This window comes from Myotis nattereri (genome assembly GCF_964212035.1).
Source record: "Myotis nattereri genome assembly, chromosome: 1".
NCBI lineage: Eukaryota > Metazoa > Chordata > Mammalia > Chiroptera > Vespertilionidae > Myotis > Myotis nattereri.
In genome coordinates this window covers 126,357,457-126,378,740 of record NC_138075.1, presented here as the reverse complement: position 1 = coordinate 126,378,740, position 21,284 = coordinate 126,357,457, and the positions used below count along the sequence as shown (strand labels likewise).

At 39.1% G+C, this 21,284-nt stretch overlaps 1 protein-coding gene across 1 annotated transcript; it reads right to left on the bottom strand.

Annotated features, from left to right (window-relative positions):
* Positions 1–4,401: 4,401 nt before the first annotated feature.
* LOC308522835 (sodium/hydrogen exchanger 9B1-like) lies at positions 4,402–20,888 on the bottom strand. Its single transcript, XM_081096420.1, has 6 exons — positions 20,639–20,888; positions 15,271–15,377; positions 13,536–13,685; positions 7,186–7,294; positions 6,495–6,631; positions 4,402–4,740 (listed from the first exon to the last, which is right to left on the bottom strand). The coding sequence occupies exons 1-6, from the start codon at positions 20,769–20,771 to the stop codon at positions 4,564–4,566; spliced, it is 813 nt and encodes a 270-aa protein (XP_080952546.1). The 5' UTR covers positions 20,772–20,888; the 3' UTR covers positions 4,402–4,563.
* Positions 20,889–21,284: the final 396 nt, after the last annotated feature.

Here is a 21,284-nt window from a genome sequence, read left to right as displayed (position 1 = left end):
ACCTCTAGCCAGGCTCACCAAGAAACAAAGAGAGAGGACCCAAATAAACAAAATCAGAAATGAAAGAGGAGAAATAACAACAGACCCCATAGAAATACAAAGGATTGTTAGAAAATACTATGGACAGCTCTACTCCAACACACTAGACAACCTGGAGGAAATGGACATATTCCTAGATAAATACAACCTTCCAAAACTTAACCAGGAAGAATCTAAAAATCTCAATAGGCCAATAACTATGGAGGAAATCGAAGCAGTAATCAAAAAGCTTCCAGCAAACAAAAGCCCGGGGCCAGATGGCTTCACAGGGGAGTTTTACCAAACATTCAAGGAAGACCTAAAACCTATCCTCCTCAGACTATGTCGAAAGATCCAAGAGGAAGGAACACTTCCCAGCTCATTCTATGAAGCCAACATCACCCTAATCCCAAAACCAGATAAAGACAATACAATGAAAGAGAATTATAGGCCAATATCCCTCATGAACATAGATGCCAAAATCCTCAACAAAATCCTAGCAAATCGGATCCAGCAGTACATCAAAAAGATCATACACCATGACCAAGTAGGATTTATCCCAGGGATGCAAGGATGGTACAATATCCGCAAATCAATAAACGTGATACATCACATAAACAAATTGAGAGAAAAAAACCACATAGTCATATCAATTGATGCGGAAAAAGCATTTGACAAAATCCAACACCCTTTCTTGATAAAAACTCTCAGCAAGATAGGAATTGAGGGGTCATACCTCAACATAATAAAAGCCATATATGACAAACCCACAGCCAACATCATAATCAATGGGCAAAAACTAAAACCATTCCCCCTAAAAACAGGAACAAGACAGGGATGCCCCCTCTCACCACTCCTGTTCAACATAGTACTGGAAGTACTAGCCATTGCGATCAGACACGAAGAAGAAATAAAAGGCATCCAGATTGGAAAAGAAGAAGTAAAACTGTCCTTATTTGCAGATGACATGATACTGTACATACAGAACCCTAAAGACTCCATCAAAAAATTATTAGACTTAATAAATGAATTCGGCAATGTAGCAGGATACAAAATTAATGCTAAGAAATCCATGGCATTTCTTTACACCAATAGTGAACTTACAGAAAGTGAAACTACAGAAGCAATCCCATTTACCATTGCACCAAAAAAATTAAAATACCTAGGAATAAACTTAACTAAGGAGGTAAAAGACTTATATGCTGAAAACTACAGGACACTGAAAAAAAGAGATAGAGGAAGACATAAACAGATGGAAGAATATACCGTGTTCATGGATTGGTAGAATCAACATCATCAAAATGTCCATACTACCCAAAGCAATTTATAGATTCAATGCAATCCCCATTAAATTACCAACGGCATATTTCACAAATCTAGAACGAACGTTCCAAAAATTCATCTGGAATAAAAAAAGACCCCGAATAGCTGCAGCAATCCTGAGAAAACACAAAGTAGGTGGGATCTCAATACCAGATATCAAACTGTATTACAAAGCCACTGTTCTTAAAACAGCTTGGTACTGGCACAAGAACAGACATATAGATCAATGGAATAGAATAGAGACCCCAGAAATCGACCCAAATCACTATGCCCAATTAATATTCGACAAAGGAGGCAAGAGCATTCAATGGAGTCAAGACAGTCTTTTAAATAAATGGTGTTGGGAAAATTGGACAGATACATGCAAAAGGATGAAACTAGATCACCAACTCACACCATACACAAAAATAAACTCAAAATGGATAAAAGACTTAAACGTAAGACGGGAAACCATAAAAATACTAGAGGAATCCACAGGCAGCGAAATCGCAAACATATGCCGAAGAAATTTCTACTCTGATAATGCTCCTAGGGCAATGGAAACTAAAGAGAAAATAAACAAATGGGACTACATCAAAATAAAAAGCTTTTGCACAGCAAAGGAAACCATCAAAAAAACAACAAGAAGACCCACTACATGGGAGAACATATTTACCAATGATACCACCGATAAGGGTTTAATTTCCAACATTTACAGGGATCTCATGAAACTTAACAAAAGGAAGATAAACAATCCAATAAAAAAATGGGCAACGGACCTAGATAGACACTTTTCGAAAGAGGACATACAGAAGGCAGAAAGACATATGAAAACCTGCTCAAAGTCACTAATTATACGAGAGATGCAAATCAAAACGACAATGCGTTATCATCTCACACCTGTCAGAATGGCTATCATCAACAAATCAACAAACAACAAGTGTTGGAGAGGATGTGGAGAAAAAGGAACCCTTCTGCACTGCTGGTGGGAATGCAGACTGGTGCAGCCACTGTGGAGAACAGTATGGAGCTACCTCAGAAGACTAAAAATGGAACTCCCATTTGACCCTGTGATCCCACTCCTAGGAATATATCCCAAGAAACCAGAAACACCAATCAGAAAGGATATATGCACCCCTATGTTCATAGCAGCACAATTCACCATAGCTAAGATTTGGAAACAGCCTAAGTGCCCATCAGCAGATGAGTGGATTAGAAAACTGTGGTACATATACACAATGGAATACTATGCTGCGGTTAAAAAAAAGGAACTCTTGCCTTTTGCAACAGCATGGATGGAACTGGAGAGCATTATGCTAAGTGAAATAAGCCAGTCAGAGAAAGATAAATACCACATGATCTCACTCATTTGTGGATTATAGAGAACAACATAGACTGATGAAAAAGGACAGACCCAAAGTCTGAGAAACAGCGATCAGGCTATCAATCCCCAGAAGGAAAATAGGGGAGGGCGGGGGTAAGGGGAAGAGATCAACAGAAGGACTTGTATACATGTATATAAGCCAAACCAATGGACATGGACAACGGGGGGATGGGAGCATGAGTTTGTGTGTGGGGAGGAGGTTGGGGGGTTAAAGGGGGGAATGAGGACACATTTGCAATACCTTAACTAATAATAATAAAAAAAAAAAAGAATTACAAGCAATTATGGATGATGTGACTGAAACCAGTACCATTTTATGTTAAATATTACTTGCTCTTAAAATAAATTCTTAGATCAAGGCTAAAAAAAAAAAAAAAAAAAAAAAAAAATTTAGAATTTGTGGCTAAAATTTGAAGTGAAGGTTAATATAATGGTCAAAAAAGAGTCAAATTAATATACCATGTAAAGTTATATCTGATTAATGTCGGAGATTTCTCTGAGCAAACTCGGCTGCAATGGGCCTCGGCTTTGAGGACGTTAATTATTTAAATTTACATAATTTTACATATTAATCTAAACAGCTTTACAATTGTGCAATATTTGAAATATTATTGCAATTTTTTTGTTATGGTTGTTTGTGTTTATTTGTATGGTTAAGCATACAAGACACCACAGTGATTTAAAATATATTTTATAATAGTAAAAAAAAAAAAAAAAAAAGATCAATGGTTGCAATTCAATTTCAATACAAAATGGAAGGAGAGAGGAATGTGTATGGCATAGAAGGGATCCACTGGGGGATCTTTAGGTAACCTCTTGTTTAATTTTGATGGCTTGATTTAAGTAGACAAGTGCAGTTTGTGCATGGTATCCAACGTGCAGTGGAGAAACAATGATGGCTTGGGCTCAGGCACCTCAGGGATGAGGATCTGGGTCTGTCCACCAGATAAGTGATAGCTGAGGGTGAGAGGAATGTAGACCAGACAGCACATGGATAGCAGAGGAGGGAGACGATCAGTTGAGGGTGCAAGACCAGCTGCTGAGCTAGCTAAGGCACTGTAGTTCATTCCACTAACATTCTCTCATAAATTTCCCCAGCAAAAGAAACCAACCAGAACCCTAGAGGAGCTTTTCTTAGATGCAGTGAAATCATACGAAACAATAGACAAAAATGACACAAGGGATGGACAGCAGTGTATTCTGTGGTGTATATAAAATTGAGGCACTCATTCCCCTGCCATCTTCAAGTGTTCTCTGTTGAGAGCTCATAACCAAGTCCCTCAGATAAAAGGAACTGTGTCGCCCAAATTACACTTCCTCCCAAGGACAGTACACATCCAATGGCTACTTATGGGAGTTTATATTAATTGTTGCCAACAGACTTTTAAGTAATATGTTGTGAGTGAAAGAAAAATTGAGTTAGATGAGATGTTGGGGAACTGTTGGTGAGCAGACAGGAAATAACGATCATGTGGTCAGTGGGGGTCACTGAAATTCAGAGGGTTATTCAAGCAAAAAGCAACTGAGATAGGTGCCTATTCTGTATTAGGAAGCAATTCAACCTGATGGATTACTTTAAACGTTCCAAGGGTATTTACAGATTTATTTTGTTCTTGAAATATGTAAATACTAAGAACACATTCTAATTTACATTTTTTATTAAATTAACTTTGTAATAAAAATCATAGAAAAGCTCTGTAATCAAATCACATGTTTATTCAGTCCTTGCTTCTGTGTAGTCTTCACATATTTGTATCTTTTAATTTTTGTCTCAAGTAAGAAAATTCATTAGAAGAAGCAGGCAGGTGATGACAAATGAACTTTTAATGAAGTGCTCATTATGATAATTCTTGTTTTGTTTAGTTTGGACTACAGCGTGCAAGTAATCTGGGCCCCAGTATGTTAATAAGCAGAGCTCCATTTGGAGCTGTGATCAAGATGGCTAAAAATGCTATTGTCATCACATCCTTCGCATATGGTTCCAAGTGGGGTGAGCTGATTCTTGCAGTTTCTAGAGCCAGAGGACCTAATACAGCCTGCATTTGGGTGGTGGGTGGGTGGGGGAAGATGAGGCATAATGAAAAATGTTAAGCAAGTTAACATATAATAAAAGCAAATGACTCTGTTAAAATAAACAAAACCTGGTACTAGGCTAGTGATTTTCAACCATTATGCTGCAATAATTTTTAAAACATGCAATATTTGATTATTTTAGTCAGGAGCACTGACCTCTTTTCCCTTAGATTGTCAAATTAAAAAACATGACAACAGCCAACACAACAAAAGCTGTCCAATGTGAATGAATCAAAATTACACCTATTCTTTTTTTGTAAAATTAATAAAAAATGTAATACACTTTTTAGTGTGCTACAGAATTTTAGTAATTAGTTTATGTGTGCTATGAGATGAAAGAGGATGAAAATAGCTGTACTAGACTACTAGAAAAGAAGCAAGACAAAGCACTGAGGAATTTTCATGAGTTACTCATTAATGCTATGTTCTTCTTAGCAAATATCTCTAGAGTAAGAGTGAAATAGTGACAAGTCATCATGCAGACATTTTAGGGCTGATTTTGTATTTTTGTCATTTCAGCTTTCCCCTATTTAAATTATATATATTTGAGTGCTCATATGACTCTCCGAACCTTGAGTTTTAACTGAACCAGGTTTTGCTTATTTGCTCTTACCAAGTACCACTTGGTTCTTGGCTGCAACAAGACAATCCAAATACAAAGGTTTCTTAGGGTTCACTAGGATTTTGTTGATCATATTCTCCTTGTTCTTCCTACTTGGGAGGCAGTGTGATATAGTAAAACTGAAAAGGAGTTTGGAATCCACAAACTGGGCACAGAGAGATTATGAACTAACTTGACTAAGGTTATAGGCAAGTAACATGGTATTCAAAACAGGGAGTCTGGCCCCATAGTCTGCTCTCTAACTATGACATAGAGAATTTTGTTGCATGGAGGCTCACAAGCTTTTGTTTTGGAATAACAATGGAGAAAAGAATCTCAGGGAATCAAGACATTATGCTACCAGGTGAAAAAGTCTAACAATAAGTAGTAATACCTTTTAGTAGGAGGGAATATCATTGAATTAGAGGACGAACTACATCATTCATTCATTCATTCTTGTAGGCATGTAATGGTTATTTATTGTGTACTTCTTGCTTCCCTGGCACTTTGCTAAGTGCAAGGGAAAAACAATGGTGGAAACCCTAGACATGGTTCTTATCCTTTCTGTGTTATCTAGTGGGAAGATTCAGTCAGTAATCAAATAGTCATACAAAATAAATGTGTAATTAATAATAATATATGTACATTCATCTGTGGTGGACTGGGTGGAAGGAGAAGAAAATATATATTTTAAAGAGAACCAATGTCTCTCTATTTTAATATCATAACATTTAGCTCCACAATATTTAGCAATATTCAGTCTGCATTGTATCTCTATGACCGTTCAGTCCATAGGCTGATGCTCTAACCACTGAGAAAACTGGCGAGGGCAATTTTTTTCTTCAGATATACTCTAATTTTATGTTTTGGAAAAATAGAAAATATTTTTCATAAGTTAAGGAAGTATTTAATTAAAATTACACTTTTCAATTTCAGAAGAATTGATTTTAAAACTGAGATTTTTAAAGATTACATTAATTTTAATGAGTAGCTATGATCAATCAAGCATTTTAAAAGAAGACTAATGGCCCACATATTATGATTGGACAAACAGTTGTCATTTAGAATTTTTAAAAATCAATACTAAAATTATTAGAATAACTAAATATGTCTTACCTGGACTGTAGCTTTGGGTATCCATGACAGAGCAATAAATATTTTCTCCTTAAAATTAAAACCAGCAAAAGTCACCAAGAAAAATGTAGCAGAAATTCGAACCAATAAGGCCAAACTCATACAAGCAATAGAAATACCTACAACAGATAAAAAACAAATATAAATAACAAAATACTTGGGAAGAAGTGGTTCTTTATACCTAGAGATATGAACTGTAAAAGTATTGAAAACTTTTAAGAGTATTGCCTCTTTGGGTTTTTATTTTTAAGTAAACATAATAATAATAAAAAATACAAATATAATTGAGGCCTTTATGTAAAGCAGAAGAGGTTATCTGATGGTGGGGGTATCATGAAAAATAAGATAAATTGCATTTATTTAATTCTGAGCTAATAGACTTTGAACTTTTACTACAAGTGAAAGTATTAAACAGGTGCTGATAGTATCTAATATTTCCCCTCGGAAAAAAATTCTAATCTCCATTTCCAATCTCTAATCTTCCTCCATTAGGGAAGATATTGGACTATCTTTGGTAACAAAGAGCACACAGAGTAAAGAACAAATGTATGTTACTGTCTCAATGAGTTTCTGAAAAAGGCATTCAAAGACATACTGTAAATAAAAATAAAAATTATTCATAATTTTCTTAAATATTTTCAACTCATATTTTTTGTGCTATAATCATTCTTACCAATAGCATCTGATTTAAGAGCTTCAACAGATACTTCCAATCCAACCAAAGCAAAAAGGAGGGGTTTAAAAATATCCCATGCAAATGTAATAATTTTTTGAACTTCATTCTGTAGAAAAGAGAGTATATTTTTAGTTACTGTGGCATATAAAAATAACTGCATTTCAGAAATTTAAAGTCTATTTTATTACATAAAATTAAGATATTTATTTGTAGAAGAAATGTTAAACAATAAAAATTGAGTTGGGTCATTCTTTTACTCAAACACTTGTGTAGAATTTGACTAACAGAAATTCCAAATCTATAAAATAAAAATATTTGGTAATTGTGTCATGAAACAAGTAAGGTCTTTGGAGCCCCAGACACATTTCTAATGATTCAGCAAGAGTTCTAGCTTTTGTTTGCAAGGTAACAGAATGGAGACAAAACTACATCATGCCCAATGAGAACATACTCAAGATCAGGCAAACATTTTAGCTCTCAACATGAAAGTGAATCCTGATAGTCTTAAACTATGAGGAAAAAAATTTTGGTAATCTGTTAGGCTGTTTTGGAAGGACCCATTTTGAAAACTTGTTATTTTTTTTTCCTTAAAGCCAAACCCAAAACATATTAAATTAATTAATTTATTGATTGATTTTTAGAGAAAGAAAGGAAGGGAGGGAAAAAGAAATAACGACTTGTTGTTCTACTGCACTTACTGTTTCTCATATGTGTCCTGAACAGGGATCAACCCACAACCTTGGCATATCAGGAAGATGCTCTAACTTACTGAGCTACTTGGCCAGGGCAAAACGTTTAGATTTTTACTTGGTTGCTTGCAACACCTCCCTTTCTGGGAATAAATCTCTCCCAGTTCTATCTGCAAGTGAGGTGGTTACAGCAAAGACCCTGTAGACATAACAGTGCTGGCTCTTCTCCAGGAACTTGGATGAAGAGTTTCAGCCTAATCTGAACAGAAGATACATCAAACTTTGATCTCCTTTGTTTGGGGCAGAAACTATATTTTTAACTATTCCTTTTTTGTCTGTATTTTCTGATGGCCATTTATAGTAAGAGTGAAGTTTAAAAGAGGGAAAAACAAAAAACCCCACCCACAATATTACTGTTCCTTGCTTATAGTACATTATTCTATTTGTTACTTTTGATTTTTACAGTCTATTTTCTTATTGTCGGATTTCCTTTATCACATAAAAATAGAATTCTAGTAGTTTTCATTTTATTTATCTAATTATAATTTATTATTAACTATTTTTTATAATTATGGAATACTAAACAAAATGCCAGTATAACTTTTGGGTATGGAACTTCTCAAGCTGATTATAAAATGTTTCTAAAATTCAGGAATGGCCAAGTAATACCTTAAAAATAAATTCCATGAGAGGAAATCTATATTAGATTTTGAGACATAAAAACTATGACCTATGATATAAAATAGACTTAGAGTATTATAGGAAACATAAGTAGGATTAGGTTCCAGAAATGAACTTAGATAAATTTGAGGGTTTAAGTCACATTAAAGAGGCATTTAAAGGTTACTGAATAATTAATGCTCAGTCAATAAATAATTTGGCAAAAATTGACTATCTAATTTATACCCATTTCTATCCATATACAACTGTTATATTTATATATATGTATATCTATGAATACATATATAAACACACATCTGCATCCTTATCTCACAGCATTCACAAAAATAAATTCCAGATGAATTAAAGAACCAATGCAAAAACAAAAAACAATAAAAACTACCAAAGTATGAGATGATAATATAGAAGATATTATAATGTTTATAATCTTATAATCTTGAGTAAAGAAATCCTTCTTAAATAACATACTGAATACAAAATAAAGAAGGAAAAACTGACAGGATTGACTATAAGAAATATTGCAATACTATTGACTATATTCCTTGTGCTGCATTACATCACTGTGACTTATTTACTTTACTAGTGGCCCAGTGCACAAAATTTGTGCACGGGAGGGAAGGTTGGGGTTCCCTCAGCCCAGCCTGCACCCTTTCCGATCAGGGGCCCTTAGGGGATGTCCGACTGCCGGTTTAGGCCCTGTGGGATCAGGCTTAAACCAGCAGTTGGACATCCCTCTCGCAATCTGGGACCACTGGCTCCTAACTGCTCACTTGCCTGCCTGCCTGATTGTCCCTAACCTCTCTGCCTGCCTGCCTGCTTGCCCCTAACTGCCCTCCACTGCCAGCCTGATCTCGCCCCCAACTGCCTCTGCCTGCCTGATCACCCCTAACTGCTCTCTCCTGCTGGCCTGATCTCGCCCTCAATGGCCCTCCCCTGCCAGCCTGATCTCACCTCCAACTGCCATCCCTGCCAGCCTGATATCACCCCCAATGGTCCTCCTCTGCCAGCCTGATCTTGCCTCCAATGGCCCTCCCCTGCTGGCCTGATCTCATCCCCAACTTCCCTCCCCTGCCTGCCTGATCACCCCTAACTGCCCTCCCCTGCTGACCTGATCTCACCCCCAATTGCCCTCCCTTGCAAGCCTGATCTCACCCCCAACTGCCCTCCCCTGCCTGCATGATCGCCCCTAACTGCCCTCCCCTGCTGACCTGATCTCGCCCCCAGCTGCCCTCCCCTGCCGACCTGGTTGCCCCCAACTTCCCTCCCCTGCCAGCCTGATCTCGCCCCCAACTGTCCTCCCCGCTGGCTTGATCGCCCCTAACTGCCTCTGCTCCCCACCACCACCACCACCATGGCTTTGTCCGGAAGAAAGTCGGACGTCTGAAAGATGGCTGGTTGACCTGGTCTAATTAGCATATTATCCTTTTATTAGTAAAGATGGATTATAGAGGATAGGATTGCTTAAATGGGGAGGGAGCCTTTTTCAGCAGGAGGAGATGCTCTTGGCAGACAAAAATACATAATCCCTATATCTGGACTGATAGCCAGCCATATGCACTATACTGCCAAACCAGTCATTAAAAATTGAACCACTTTCTTACACCTTACACCAAACAGCTGTTGCTCTTAAAACCCCTTCTCAGCTCCCACCTTAGGTTCTGCCTTCGCAGTGCACCCAGATTAAGTTCTGATTTTTTGGTTACCATGCCAGTCAGCATCAGAAGCTCCACTTCCTAGGCAGCCATTAACTCCTTGCAGTTCACCCAGATTTGGTTCTGAGTGGTGGGTTTCTATGTCAGTCAGTGTTTCCAGGCTTATCTCTGGGCCTGATCAGAGAGGCAGGGCTGATCAGGAGCCCCCGCAGAGGCCCGGGGAGAAATAGAGGTGCAGCTACTGGCCAGGCCCGGAGAGAAAGAGAGTGGCAAGGACCGACCAACACAGAGGCTACGAATCAGGCCCTGCTTCTCTCTCCAGGCCTCTCTCTGGGCCTGATCTGCAGCCCCCTCAGCAGTAAGTGCTGGGTTGCCACACCTGCAGCAGCGGCAGTCAGTGATGGGTCATCACGGCAACGCAGCACTGACTGCAGGACTGACTTCTGGTCGGTCGAGCCTTTGGTCATTTTGGACGTTATGGACCCTGGGTTTTTACATCCTAATATATAAAAGCCCTGGGTCCATCATGACTGAAGGCTGGACCAACCAGAAGTCAGTCCTGCAGTCAGTCAGAGCTGGGTTGCCATGGTGACCCAGAACTGACTGCTGCGGCTGCAGGCACAGTGACCCAGCACTGACTGCTGAGGGGGCTGAAGATCAGGCCTGGAGAGAGAAGCAAGGTCTGATCCATAGCCTGTGTGGCAGCTGTTGATCAGCACTTGCCTCTCTCTTTTTCTCCCAGCTGGGCCAGCAGCCACGCCTCCATTTCTCTCCAGGCCTCCACCAGGGCTGCTGATCAGCCCCGCCTTTCTGATCAGGCCCCGTTGATAGGGCCAGAGATGCTGACTGGCATAGAAACCGACCAATCAGAACCAAATTGGCCAGCAGGGTAGAGCAGTTGGGGGTGAGATCAGGCCAGCAGGGGAAGGCCATTGGGGGCAATCAGGCCTGCAGGGGAGAGCAGTTGGGGACGATCAGGAAGGTAGGCAGAGCAATTAGGGGTGATCAGACAGACAGGCAGAGGGGTTAGGGGCAATCAGGAAGGCAGGCAGAAGTAGTTAGGGGTGATCAGGCAGGCAGGCAGGCAGAGGCAGTTAAAGGCAATCAGGAAGGCAGGCAAGTGAGCAGTTAGGACCTGCAGTCAGACATCCCCCAAGGGGTCCCTGATTGGAGAGAGTGCAGGCTGGGCTGAGGAAACCAACCCCCTCCGTGCACAAATTTCATGCACCGGGCCACTAGTATTTGGATAATTGCAAGTTTGTACCTTTTATTGTCCTTCACCATTTTCATTCATTCTCCCACACCACTCCCTTCTGACAACCATCAGTTTGTTCTCTGTATCTATGGGTCTATTTTTGTTTTGTTTTTTAGATTACACATATAAGTGAAAGAATATAGTATTTGTCCTTCTCTGTCTGACTTATTTCTTTCCTTTTTTTAAAATATATTTTACTGATTTTTTACAGAGAGGAAGGGAAAGGGATAGGGAGTTAGAAACATCGATGAGAAAGAAACATCAATCAGCTGCCTCCTGCACACTCCCTACTGGGGATGTACCCGCAACCAAGGTACATGCCCTTGACCGGTTTCGAACCTGGGACCCTTGAGTCCACAGGCTGACGCTCTATACACTGAGCCAAACTGTTAGGGCTGTCTGACTTATTTCACTTAGCACACTGCTCCCCACATCCATCCATGTTGTTGCAAATGGTTAAGATTTTGTTCTTTTTTATAGCTGAATAATATTTCATAAATAATGTTATATAGTTTTTTTTCCCCATCAGATTAAAAATAATAGAACTAGTGGTAATATTAGTGTGTTCATGGGTTGAGGTATTGGGGACTCTGCTAACCTGGTGGTAGTAAATAGTGTAAATATATAAAATATTTTGAATGGAGAATTTGACAGTCCCATCAAAATAGAAATGTACCATTTTTGAAATTCAACAATTCTATTTCTAGGAATATATTCCTACAGAAGTACTTGTACACTTGAAAAAACACACATGAATAGGACTGTTCATGGCAGCACTGTATATAACAAAAAATGGAAATGATCTAAATGTCTACAAATAGAGGACTGATTAGAGGAAATAATTCTGGGAGGGGGTGTTTGATATTTGGGAGTGGTGACGAAAAAGGAGTATTTTACAATTTATTTTGTATGTGTATTGTTTAATCTTTTATGAGAATGTTTTCATATCCTAACTGTATAACTAAAATTTTAATTAATAATTAAATCAATAAAAGTTATATAGTCATATTGCATAAAACTTGGGGGGAAATAGGCCTGCTGAGATAACTCAACTCCTGATTGTTTTAGTGTATGTGCAGTTCCTTTTCTTAAATACTTCATTTCCTTTATTGACATAAAGTTCCTCCAAGACATACACTTTTGGAACATCTTCCAACCAGAATGAGAAGGTTTCCTAAATGTCCATTATAATATAAAAAAAAAAATCAGTTATTTTACCTATAAAAATTGTGTATTAAAAATATTCACCCCTCTACATCAAAATAAAAAGCTTCTGCACAGCAAAAGAAACCATCAACAAAACAACAAGAAAGCCCACTGCATGGGAGAACATATTTGCCAATGTTATCACTGATAAGGGTTTAATCTCCAAAATTTATAGGGAACTCATACAACTTAACAAAAGGAAGATAAACAATCCAATCAAAAAATGGGCAAAGGACCTAAATAGACACCTTTCAAAAGAGGACATTCAGAAAGCCAAGAGACATATGAAAACATGCTCAAAGTCACTAATCATCCAAGAGATTCCAAATCAAAACAATAATGAGGTACCATCGCACACCTGTCAGAATGGCTATCATCAACAAACAACAAGTGCTGGAGAGGATGTGGAGAAAAAGGAACACTCGTGCACTGCTGGTGGGAATGCAGACTGGTGCAGCCACTGTAGAGAACAGTATGGAGTTTCCTCAAAAAACTAAAAATGGAACTCCCATTTGACCCCATGATTCCACTTCTAGGAATATATCCCAAGAAAACAGAAACACCAATCAGAAAGGACATATGCACCCCTATGTTCATAGCAGCACAATTCACCATAGCTAAGATCTGGAAACAGCCTAAGTGCCCATCAGTAGATGAATGGATTAGAAAACTGTGGTACATCTACACAATGGAATACTATGCTACTGTAAAAAAGAAGGAATCCTTACCATTTGCAACAGCATGGATGGAACTGGAGAGCATTATGCTAAGTGAAATAAGCCAGTCAATGAAGGAAAAATACCACATGATCTCACTTATTTATGGATAATAAAGACCATTATAAACTTAAAAAAAAATATTCACCCTATCTGTGGTCCAATGTGCTCCTCCAATGAAAGTCAACATTAGTGTGAATAATCCTCCAGCTCCATGTGTACCGATGCTATTGCTGACTAAGACGGCAGTTACACATGAACCCAAAATAAGGCCTGCTCTCTTCATTGTAAGATTTGTCTAGAATTATATAAATTTTTATAAATTATTTACATTAAACATATAATACAACATTTACATTCTCTTTCATTCATTATTGACCTTTTGATACTATAATATGTTATATTAAGTAATGTATAAAATTTTGGCTTTCTTCCTCACCAAATATTTTAGTAGACTTGACAATAAGTGAAAAAATTTATAATTATTAAGTTTCATCTTCTGCCACATGTTGGTAATGCCAGTAAAATGGTTAAAATATTTTAACTGTAAGTGACAAAGGAAAGAAGAGAGACAGCAATATAACCTGTAGTTCTATATAACATATCCAACGGATTCTTAAAAATAAATTTCTGAAAATCTCATTAGCTATGACAATTGTTACAGGCAAATCAAAATGGACATTACAGAAATATAAGAGTAATGGCACATTCTTTTTTTTTGGCACATTCTTTAGGGCAGGTAAGGATTGAGTGTAATAGTGTTGCCTCAAAGAGAGTGGGAGTTGCTGAAACCGGTTTGGCTCAGTGGATAGAGCGTCGGCCTGTGGACTGAAAGGTCCCAGGTTCGATTCCGGTCAAGGGCATGTACCTGGGTTGCGGGCACATCCCCAGTGGGAGATGTGCAGGAGGCAGCTGATCGATGTTTCTCTCTCATCGATGTTTCTAACTCTCTATCTCTCTCCCTTCCTCTCTGTAAAAAATCAATAAAATATATTTAAAAAAAAAGAGAGAGTGGGAGTAAATTTAACTCAGAAAATATAAGGAGGTAAATGGGAATCTATCTCTCCTAAAATGTTCAAAGGAAAGTGTGAGTTAAGAAAGATTAGAAAAAGTTGTCAGAAGTCAGTAGGCAATTTAGTGAAGAAAGGGGTGGGGTGGAATGGAAATGGTATTCTGATTTAATTATATATTTTTTAAAAAGTATCCATTGCAAAGTATTACCAGGGGTCCTCAAACTATGGCCCGCGGGCCACATGCAAATACAAATATTGTATTTGTTCCCGTTTTGTTTTTTTACTTCAAAATAAGATATGTGCAGTGTGCATAGGAATTTGTTCATAGTATTTTTTTAAACTATAGTCCGGCCCTCCAACGGTCTGAGGGACAGTGAACTGGCCCCCTGTTTAAAAAGTTTGAGGACCCCTGTATTATGCATTAGGAAGCTTAATTTTAAAACCAAAAGCATAGTAAAAAGGTATGTTATCTCTGTCATAGCAGAACAGGTTTCAAAAAATATATTTTTAAAGATTAAAGGTATTTAGTCAGTAAGTACATCATCCTTTATAAAAGGTGTATATATATATTTTTTCTGTCAACACCTTCATTACATTTATAAATACAAGGTTTATACAGCATTCCATCAAAAAAATTTTCCCTAATATTCCTTATTTGCCAAGTCCAGAAGCAAAGACTTTAGCCAAGGCCATTGACACCTATCAATCAGAACTGTGCTCACTTTAAAGCAAAGTAGGCAATGGAGGCTACACTTTTAGGGAAGGACAATAAATATTAAATGTAATATTTCATGGATATTCTAAAAGTTCAAATTTTGCAAAAAAATAACCAATACTATACTTCTAAAAGTTGACTAATTTTTTATTTACCTGATCTTCACTTGGAAAATATCGAAGACAAATTCCCCAAAATATTCCTAGTAGCACACCCAAAATTACATCCCGAAAAGAAGTTAAGAGATCATGAAGTATGCCACCTATAAGGGCACACATAAGGAAAAATGATCATAGAGAAATATTTTTACATACCCAACACATCAGAAAATCAAACGTAGGTGATTTATGAGAAAGGTATGTATTTTATAGAGCAAATATAGAAAAATGAATATTTAATATTAACAAATATAAAAAATGTATGCAGATCTACTTGATACATTAGATGTGTACTCTTAAATAATTTAGTACAAACAATTCAGAAATGTTTATTGAATACATAGGCCGGAAAACAAAGAATTAATATGCTACAATGTGCTCCCCTACACACCGTGACTACAAGATCAAGTGAGGTAGAAGAATGGACAGAGATTGACAAAGAAGCACCTCTGGCACCTAGCACAAGGCTGGCAATATTTATTTTCTGATGTATGATTATGACAAAGAAAGAAATTATTTAAATATAAAAAGAACAACCTGGCTGGTGTGGCTCACTGGTTGAACATTGACCTATGAATCTGGAGGTCATGGTTCAATTCCCAGTCAGGGCACATGTCCAGGTTGGAGGTTTGATCCCCAGTGTGGGCATGCAGGAGGCAGCTGATCAATGATTCTCTTTCATCATTAATGTTTCTATCTCTCTCTCCCTCTCCCTTCCTCTCTGAAATCAATAAAAAATAAATACCAAAAGAACAATATAACAGTAACAACATAAAAAGAGATTTATTCTAGGGTCAATCCTGGGACTATTCAAAGGTCAACTGAGTCATCAATATATTTTATGCAACCACATCTGTATAGAATAGTACTTAAAAGTGTGGGTCTGGGGTCAAACAGTCAGATTTATGTCTTGGCTACCCTACTTAATGGATTTGTGACTTTGAGCAATTTATGTATTTATTTATTTATGTATTTATTTATTTATTTATTTATTTATTTAAATCCTCACCTGAGGATATTTTTTCCATTGATTTTTCTAGAGAGAAGGGGAAGTGCCAGGGGAGAGAGAGAAACATCAATGTGAGAGAGACGCATTGACTGGTTGTCTCCCACATACAACCGACCTGGGCTAGGTCGAAACTGTAACTGTGGTATGTGCCCTTGACTAAGAATGGAACCTGAGACCCTTTGTTTGACAGTCTGATGCTCTAACTACTGAGCAAAACCATCCAGGGCTGAGCAAATTATTTAACCTATGTTCCTCAGTTTCCTTGTCTATAAAATGAGCATAGCACTATTGTGACCATTAAATGGGTAGAAACATCAATGGAACTTAAAACAAGTATGAAGCAATTACCCAATAATATTGTTGTTCACTGTTTACCCTCAGTCTTTGCCATAATGGCTGGCACAATGGAAGAGGAAGGAACACAGATATACATATACACATACATATTTTAGTTGATTTTTAGAGAAAGTGGAAAGGAAAGGGAGAGAGAGAGAGAGAGATCGATGAGAGAACTTGCCCTCCTGCATGCCCCTACTGGGAATCAAGAACCCCTACTGAGGAACAAGCCTGAAACCTGGATGTGTGCCCTGACTCAGGAATTGAACCAACAATTTTTTGGTACATGGAACGATGCCCAAGCAACTGAGCCACACCGGCCAGGGCCAGAAATATTTTCTGAGAGAATAACTGATACCATTAATGAAGGAAAAGATTACCAGATTTGTTAACAAAAATTTTAGAACTTCTGAATAGCAAAAAAAAAAGAACTCTCGTAAATTTAAGTCAAATTAAAATTGGGGAAACCTAAGAATATGATACAAAGGGTTATCATTTTTAATTTTATGACGAACCTTGGTAAATCAAAAAGAACAAAAGATTAACACACCTATAAGGCAAAAGATTCCAAGAAAAGCAATATAAAACATGACAAAATGTCAATGACCGATAAACATGAATATTTGTTTAACATCACTAGTAGAAAAAGTACTCCATTTAAAGTGGTCTCACTTTTCACCTACCAAATTAGCAAGGGAAAAAGAGACGAACAGTATCTAGTTTTGAAAAGGGTGAAGAGAAAGTGGCAAACTTGTGCACCATGGTAGGACATGACATTGCAGCAATACATTTCAAAAGCTTATTAACTCTATATACTTTTTAGCTCAATGATTATTCTTTTAAGATTAAGAAATTATTAATTTTAAGTACAACTTCAGTTATAAGATGTTCATGCAAATATTATTTTAATAGAAACTATAGAAGTCAACTTCAGTTTTCAACAAGAAATTGTAATACAGATAATTGAGTACTACACAATCATTACAATGTCATAGAAATCTATTTACTGAAGAGAAACATATGCAATATACAATTAAGTGCAAAACAATCCTATATAATAAAAGCCTAATATGCAAATTGTCCCCATGGGTGGTCATTCGACCCGGAGAATGGGAGTTTGACCACTCACTATGACGTGCGCTGACCACCAGGGGGTGGCACAAAACATGGCGGGTGTCGGCAATGTGCTGCAACCTTTCACCAGCTACCTGGGGGCGGAGTGACTGGGACAGAGGTGCGGCGAGGTGTCTGCCGATCTTGCTCTCACTCCTCCTGCTCCCCTCCCCTGGGACACCAGGGCTTGCGCTCAGGTGATGGGTTCCCATGAGGAGCCTGCCCCGCACCTGCACTGCCTCTTCACTCCCTGTGGGTTTGCGCAGGAGCTAGTCTGTGAGGCTGGCCGGGAGAGGGTGCACTGCCTACCTAGCTTCCATGCAGCATCGCTGGGCAGCCAAGAGGCCCACACTGCGTCCTGGCCTGCCGCATCCGGCCGCACTCATCACATCTCCACATGGAAACTCAGGCACCATGGCTTAGGTGCAGGGGGGTGCACAGAGGTCTGGGGGCCCAAGTGCAGCCCAGGGCCCAGAGGTCAGCTGGGACCTGCCCTTCCATGCTACACACTCATGCTTTGATCGCTGGCCAGGTCTAGGGACCACACCTGTGCACAAACTTTGTGCACCAGGCCTCTAGTTCAAGTTACAATCAATTATGGTCAATGTTCAATAATTTTATAAGAATACTAGATGCTCAGTGCACGAAATTCATGCACTGAAGGGGAGGTGTCCCTCAGCCTGGCCTGTGGCCTCTTGCAGACCAGGACCCCTCAGGGGATGTCCACCTGCAGTCAGACATCCCTCTCTCAGTCTGGGGTTCTCGCAGTCCGTTGCTCCTTACCACCTGCCTGCAGCGAAGGTGGGAGAAGCTCCCACCACTGCCACTGTACTCACCAGCTGTGAGCCTGGCTTCTGGCTGAGTGACACTCCCCCTGTGGGAGTGCACTGACCACCAAGGGGAAGCTCCTGCGTTGAGCATCTGCCCCTTGGTGGTCAGTGTAATCATAATGACCCATCATTCGACCATTTTGCCATTCTGTCAATTTGCATATTATGGTTTTATTATATAGGATTTGGAGCAGAGAGAAAAGAAAGAGAGAGAGAGAGAGAATGATAAGTAGGTAGATAAATAGATAGATTCTAGACAAACTTCAATCAAAAGATTTGGCATTATTATTCCTGGGATATGACCACTGCAGATTTTATTTTTATCTTTTCCCTTTTTAAAATGTATATCTTTTAATTTCAAGAGAAACTTTATACATTATTTTTAAACTTAATATTTTGGTGCTTCAATAATATAGGAGACTGAATTTCAAACATTGCTGATAACTAAAATCATTACTAAATGGAAATTTTTGGAAAAATTTCGTGGAAATTTTTACTTTCACAATTTCTGTAGAGTGACATTCAAGACCAAATTAACACCTTGGGATTCAAAATTGGTGCAGGATCTTGTTCCACCACTACCAAAAGGTGCACAGTTGTCCACACTCTATATATTTAACTTGTCTTAATAACAGAGCAACCATCTATATCTATATATAGAAAAAGCCAGCAACCATAACAATTTAACAACTGGGCAACTGGTTGCTATGATGCCCAGCCCCTGCCCCTGGCTGGCCCCGCCACTGATCAGCTTCTCCCACCCTGATTGAGGTGGCCAACTTCCTCAGAGCCCCTTGCCCAGGCCAGCCCCGCCCCCCCAACGGGAATCCCAACCCCAATGGGAACGTGGCCAGCCTGCAAACTGACCATGGTCCCTTGCCGAGGCTGGCCCTGCCTCCCAATGGGGACCCCCCACCCTGATGGGGGCATCGCCAGTCTGAAAATCACCCCTATCCCCTCGCCCAGGCCAGCCCTGCCCCCAGCAGGGACCTCCCCGCCCCAATCAGGGGTGTGGCCCCTCACCCAGGAGGCCCTGCCCACAGCAGGGACCCCCACCCTGATTGGGGGTGTGGCCGGCCTGCAAACTACCCGCAGCCCCTCACCCAGGGAAACCCCACCCCAACAGTGGGTGTGGCTGACCTGAAAACCACCTACAGTCCCTCGCCCCAGCCAGCCCCGCCCCCCCACCCAGATCTGGGGCCCCCATCAGGGCAGGCCAACTGGCCCCCACCTGTGAACCAGGCCTCTATCCTTTATAATAAAAGGGTAATATGCAAATTGACCCTAAAGGCAGAATGATCAAAACAACCACTGGACCAGTTACTATGAGGCGCACTGACCACCTCTCAGTTCCTTTCCACAGCCAGCATGCTCCAATCGCTTGATAATGAACAAGGAACTGGGGGTGGGTGGCGGGGGATGTGGGCAGTGCCAAGCCAAGACCCCCACCCCACTGGTCACCCCACACACAGAGGGCAACCCACAGTGGGGGTGGGGCTGGTGAGCGGGCAGTAACAGCTGACCTCTCAGTCCCTTCTCCTGGCCGTCAGGCACTGATCACCCTATGGCAAAAGGGGTGGGTGGCAGCAGGGGTTGGGTGGCAGTGGGATTTGGGGCCAGCTGTGGGCCACTGGGAAGGATGGTCCTGATCACAGGCCAGGCCTAGAGACCATACACATGCACAAAATTTGTGTGCTGGGCCTCTAGTTTATTTATAATGATGTCCAAAGGTATATTTCAAAAATATCTATTAAATATATTAGTAGTATTAATAATATTACTGCTTAAATTTTTCTATTAAAAACTGTGATATAAAATTCCAAAGCAACTTGAGCAGATAAATGGTAATAAAATGGTTATCAAATTAATTGAAACATATGGTTATTAAAATGAAATAATTTGTATTAAGTAGTGGTTTCTTAACCCACTGAAATTTCCTCCCTTGTCTAAAATGAGCTTTCTATAAAGAATAAAAATATATTAAATTTATAAAAATCTTGTTTAATAACTGAAGGAAATAAATAACAACAACAAAAAGTTATGAATTACATGGCAATGGTTATATTTTCTTGTTTACCTGTAGAGAAGACCATGCTCATGAATATACTGAATCCAGTGATAGCCAAGATGTCATCTACACTGCTAGCAGCCATTAGTAAGGTTGGAATGCCTTTCTCAACACCATATCCTTCTTCTTGCAACTGTAGCATGGAAGGGACAACAACAGCAGGAGAGACAGCACCTACTACAAAACTGAGAGAAGACTTTGAACACCAATTTTAAAACATCCACTTTACCAAATAGTTAATTTTATTAAAATTTATAGCAGATGTATTTTTACAACTTTATGTTAAGTGTAAAAATTCAGCTTTTGAGTGAATGCCATTTACTCAAATGATGGTAAAATGTCTCTCTCACCCAGACCCTGGCAATATTTGTCCTGGCTTATTTCACTCAGCATAATGTCATTAAGGCTCATCATGTTGTAGACCAGTGGTTCTCAACGTTCCTAATGCCGCGACCCTTTAATACAGTTCCTTATGTTGTCGTGACCCCCAACCATAAAATTATTTTTGTTGCTACTTCATAACTGTAATTTTGCTACTGTTATGAATCGTAATGTAAATATCTGATATGCAGGATGTATTTTCATTGTTACAAATTAAACATAATTAAAGCATACTGATTAATCACAAAAATAATATGTAATTATATATGTGTTT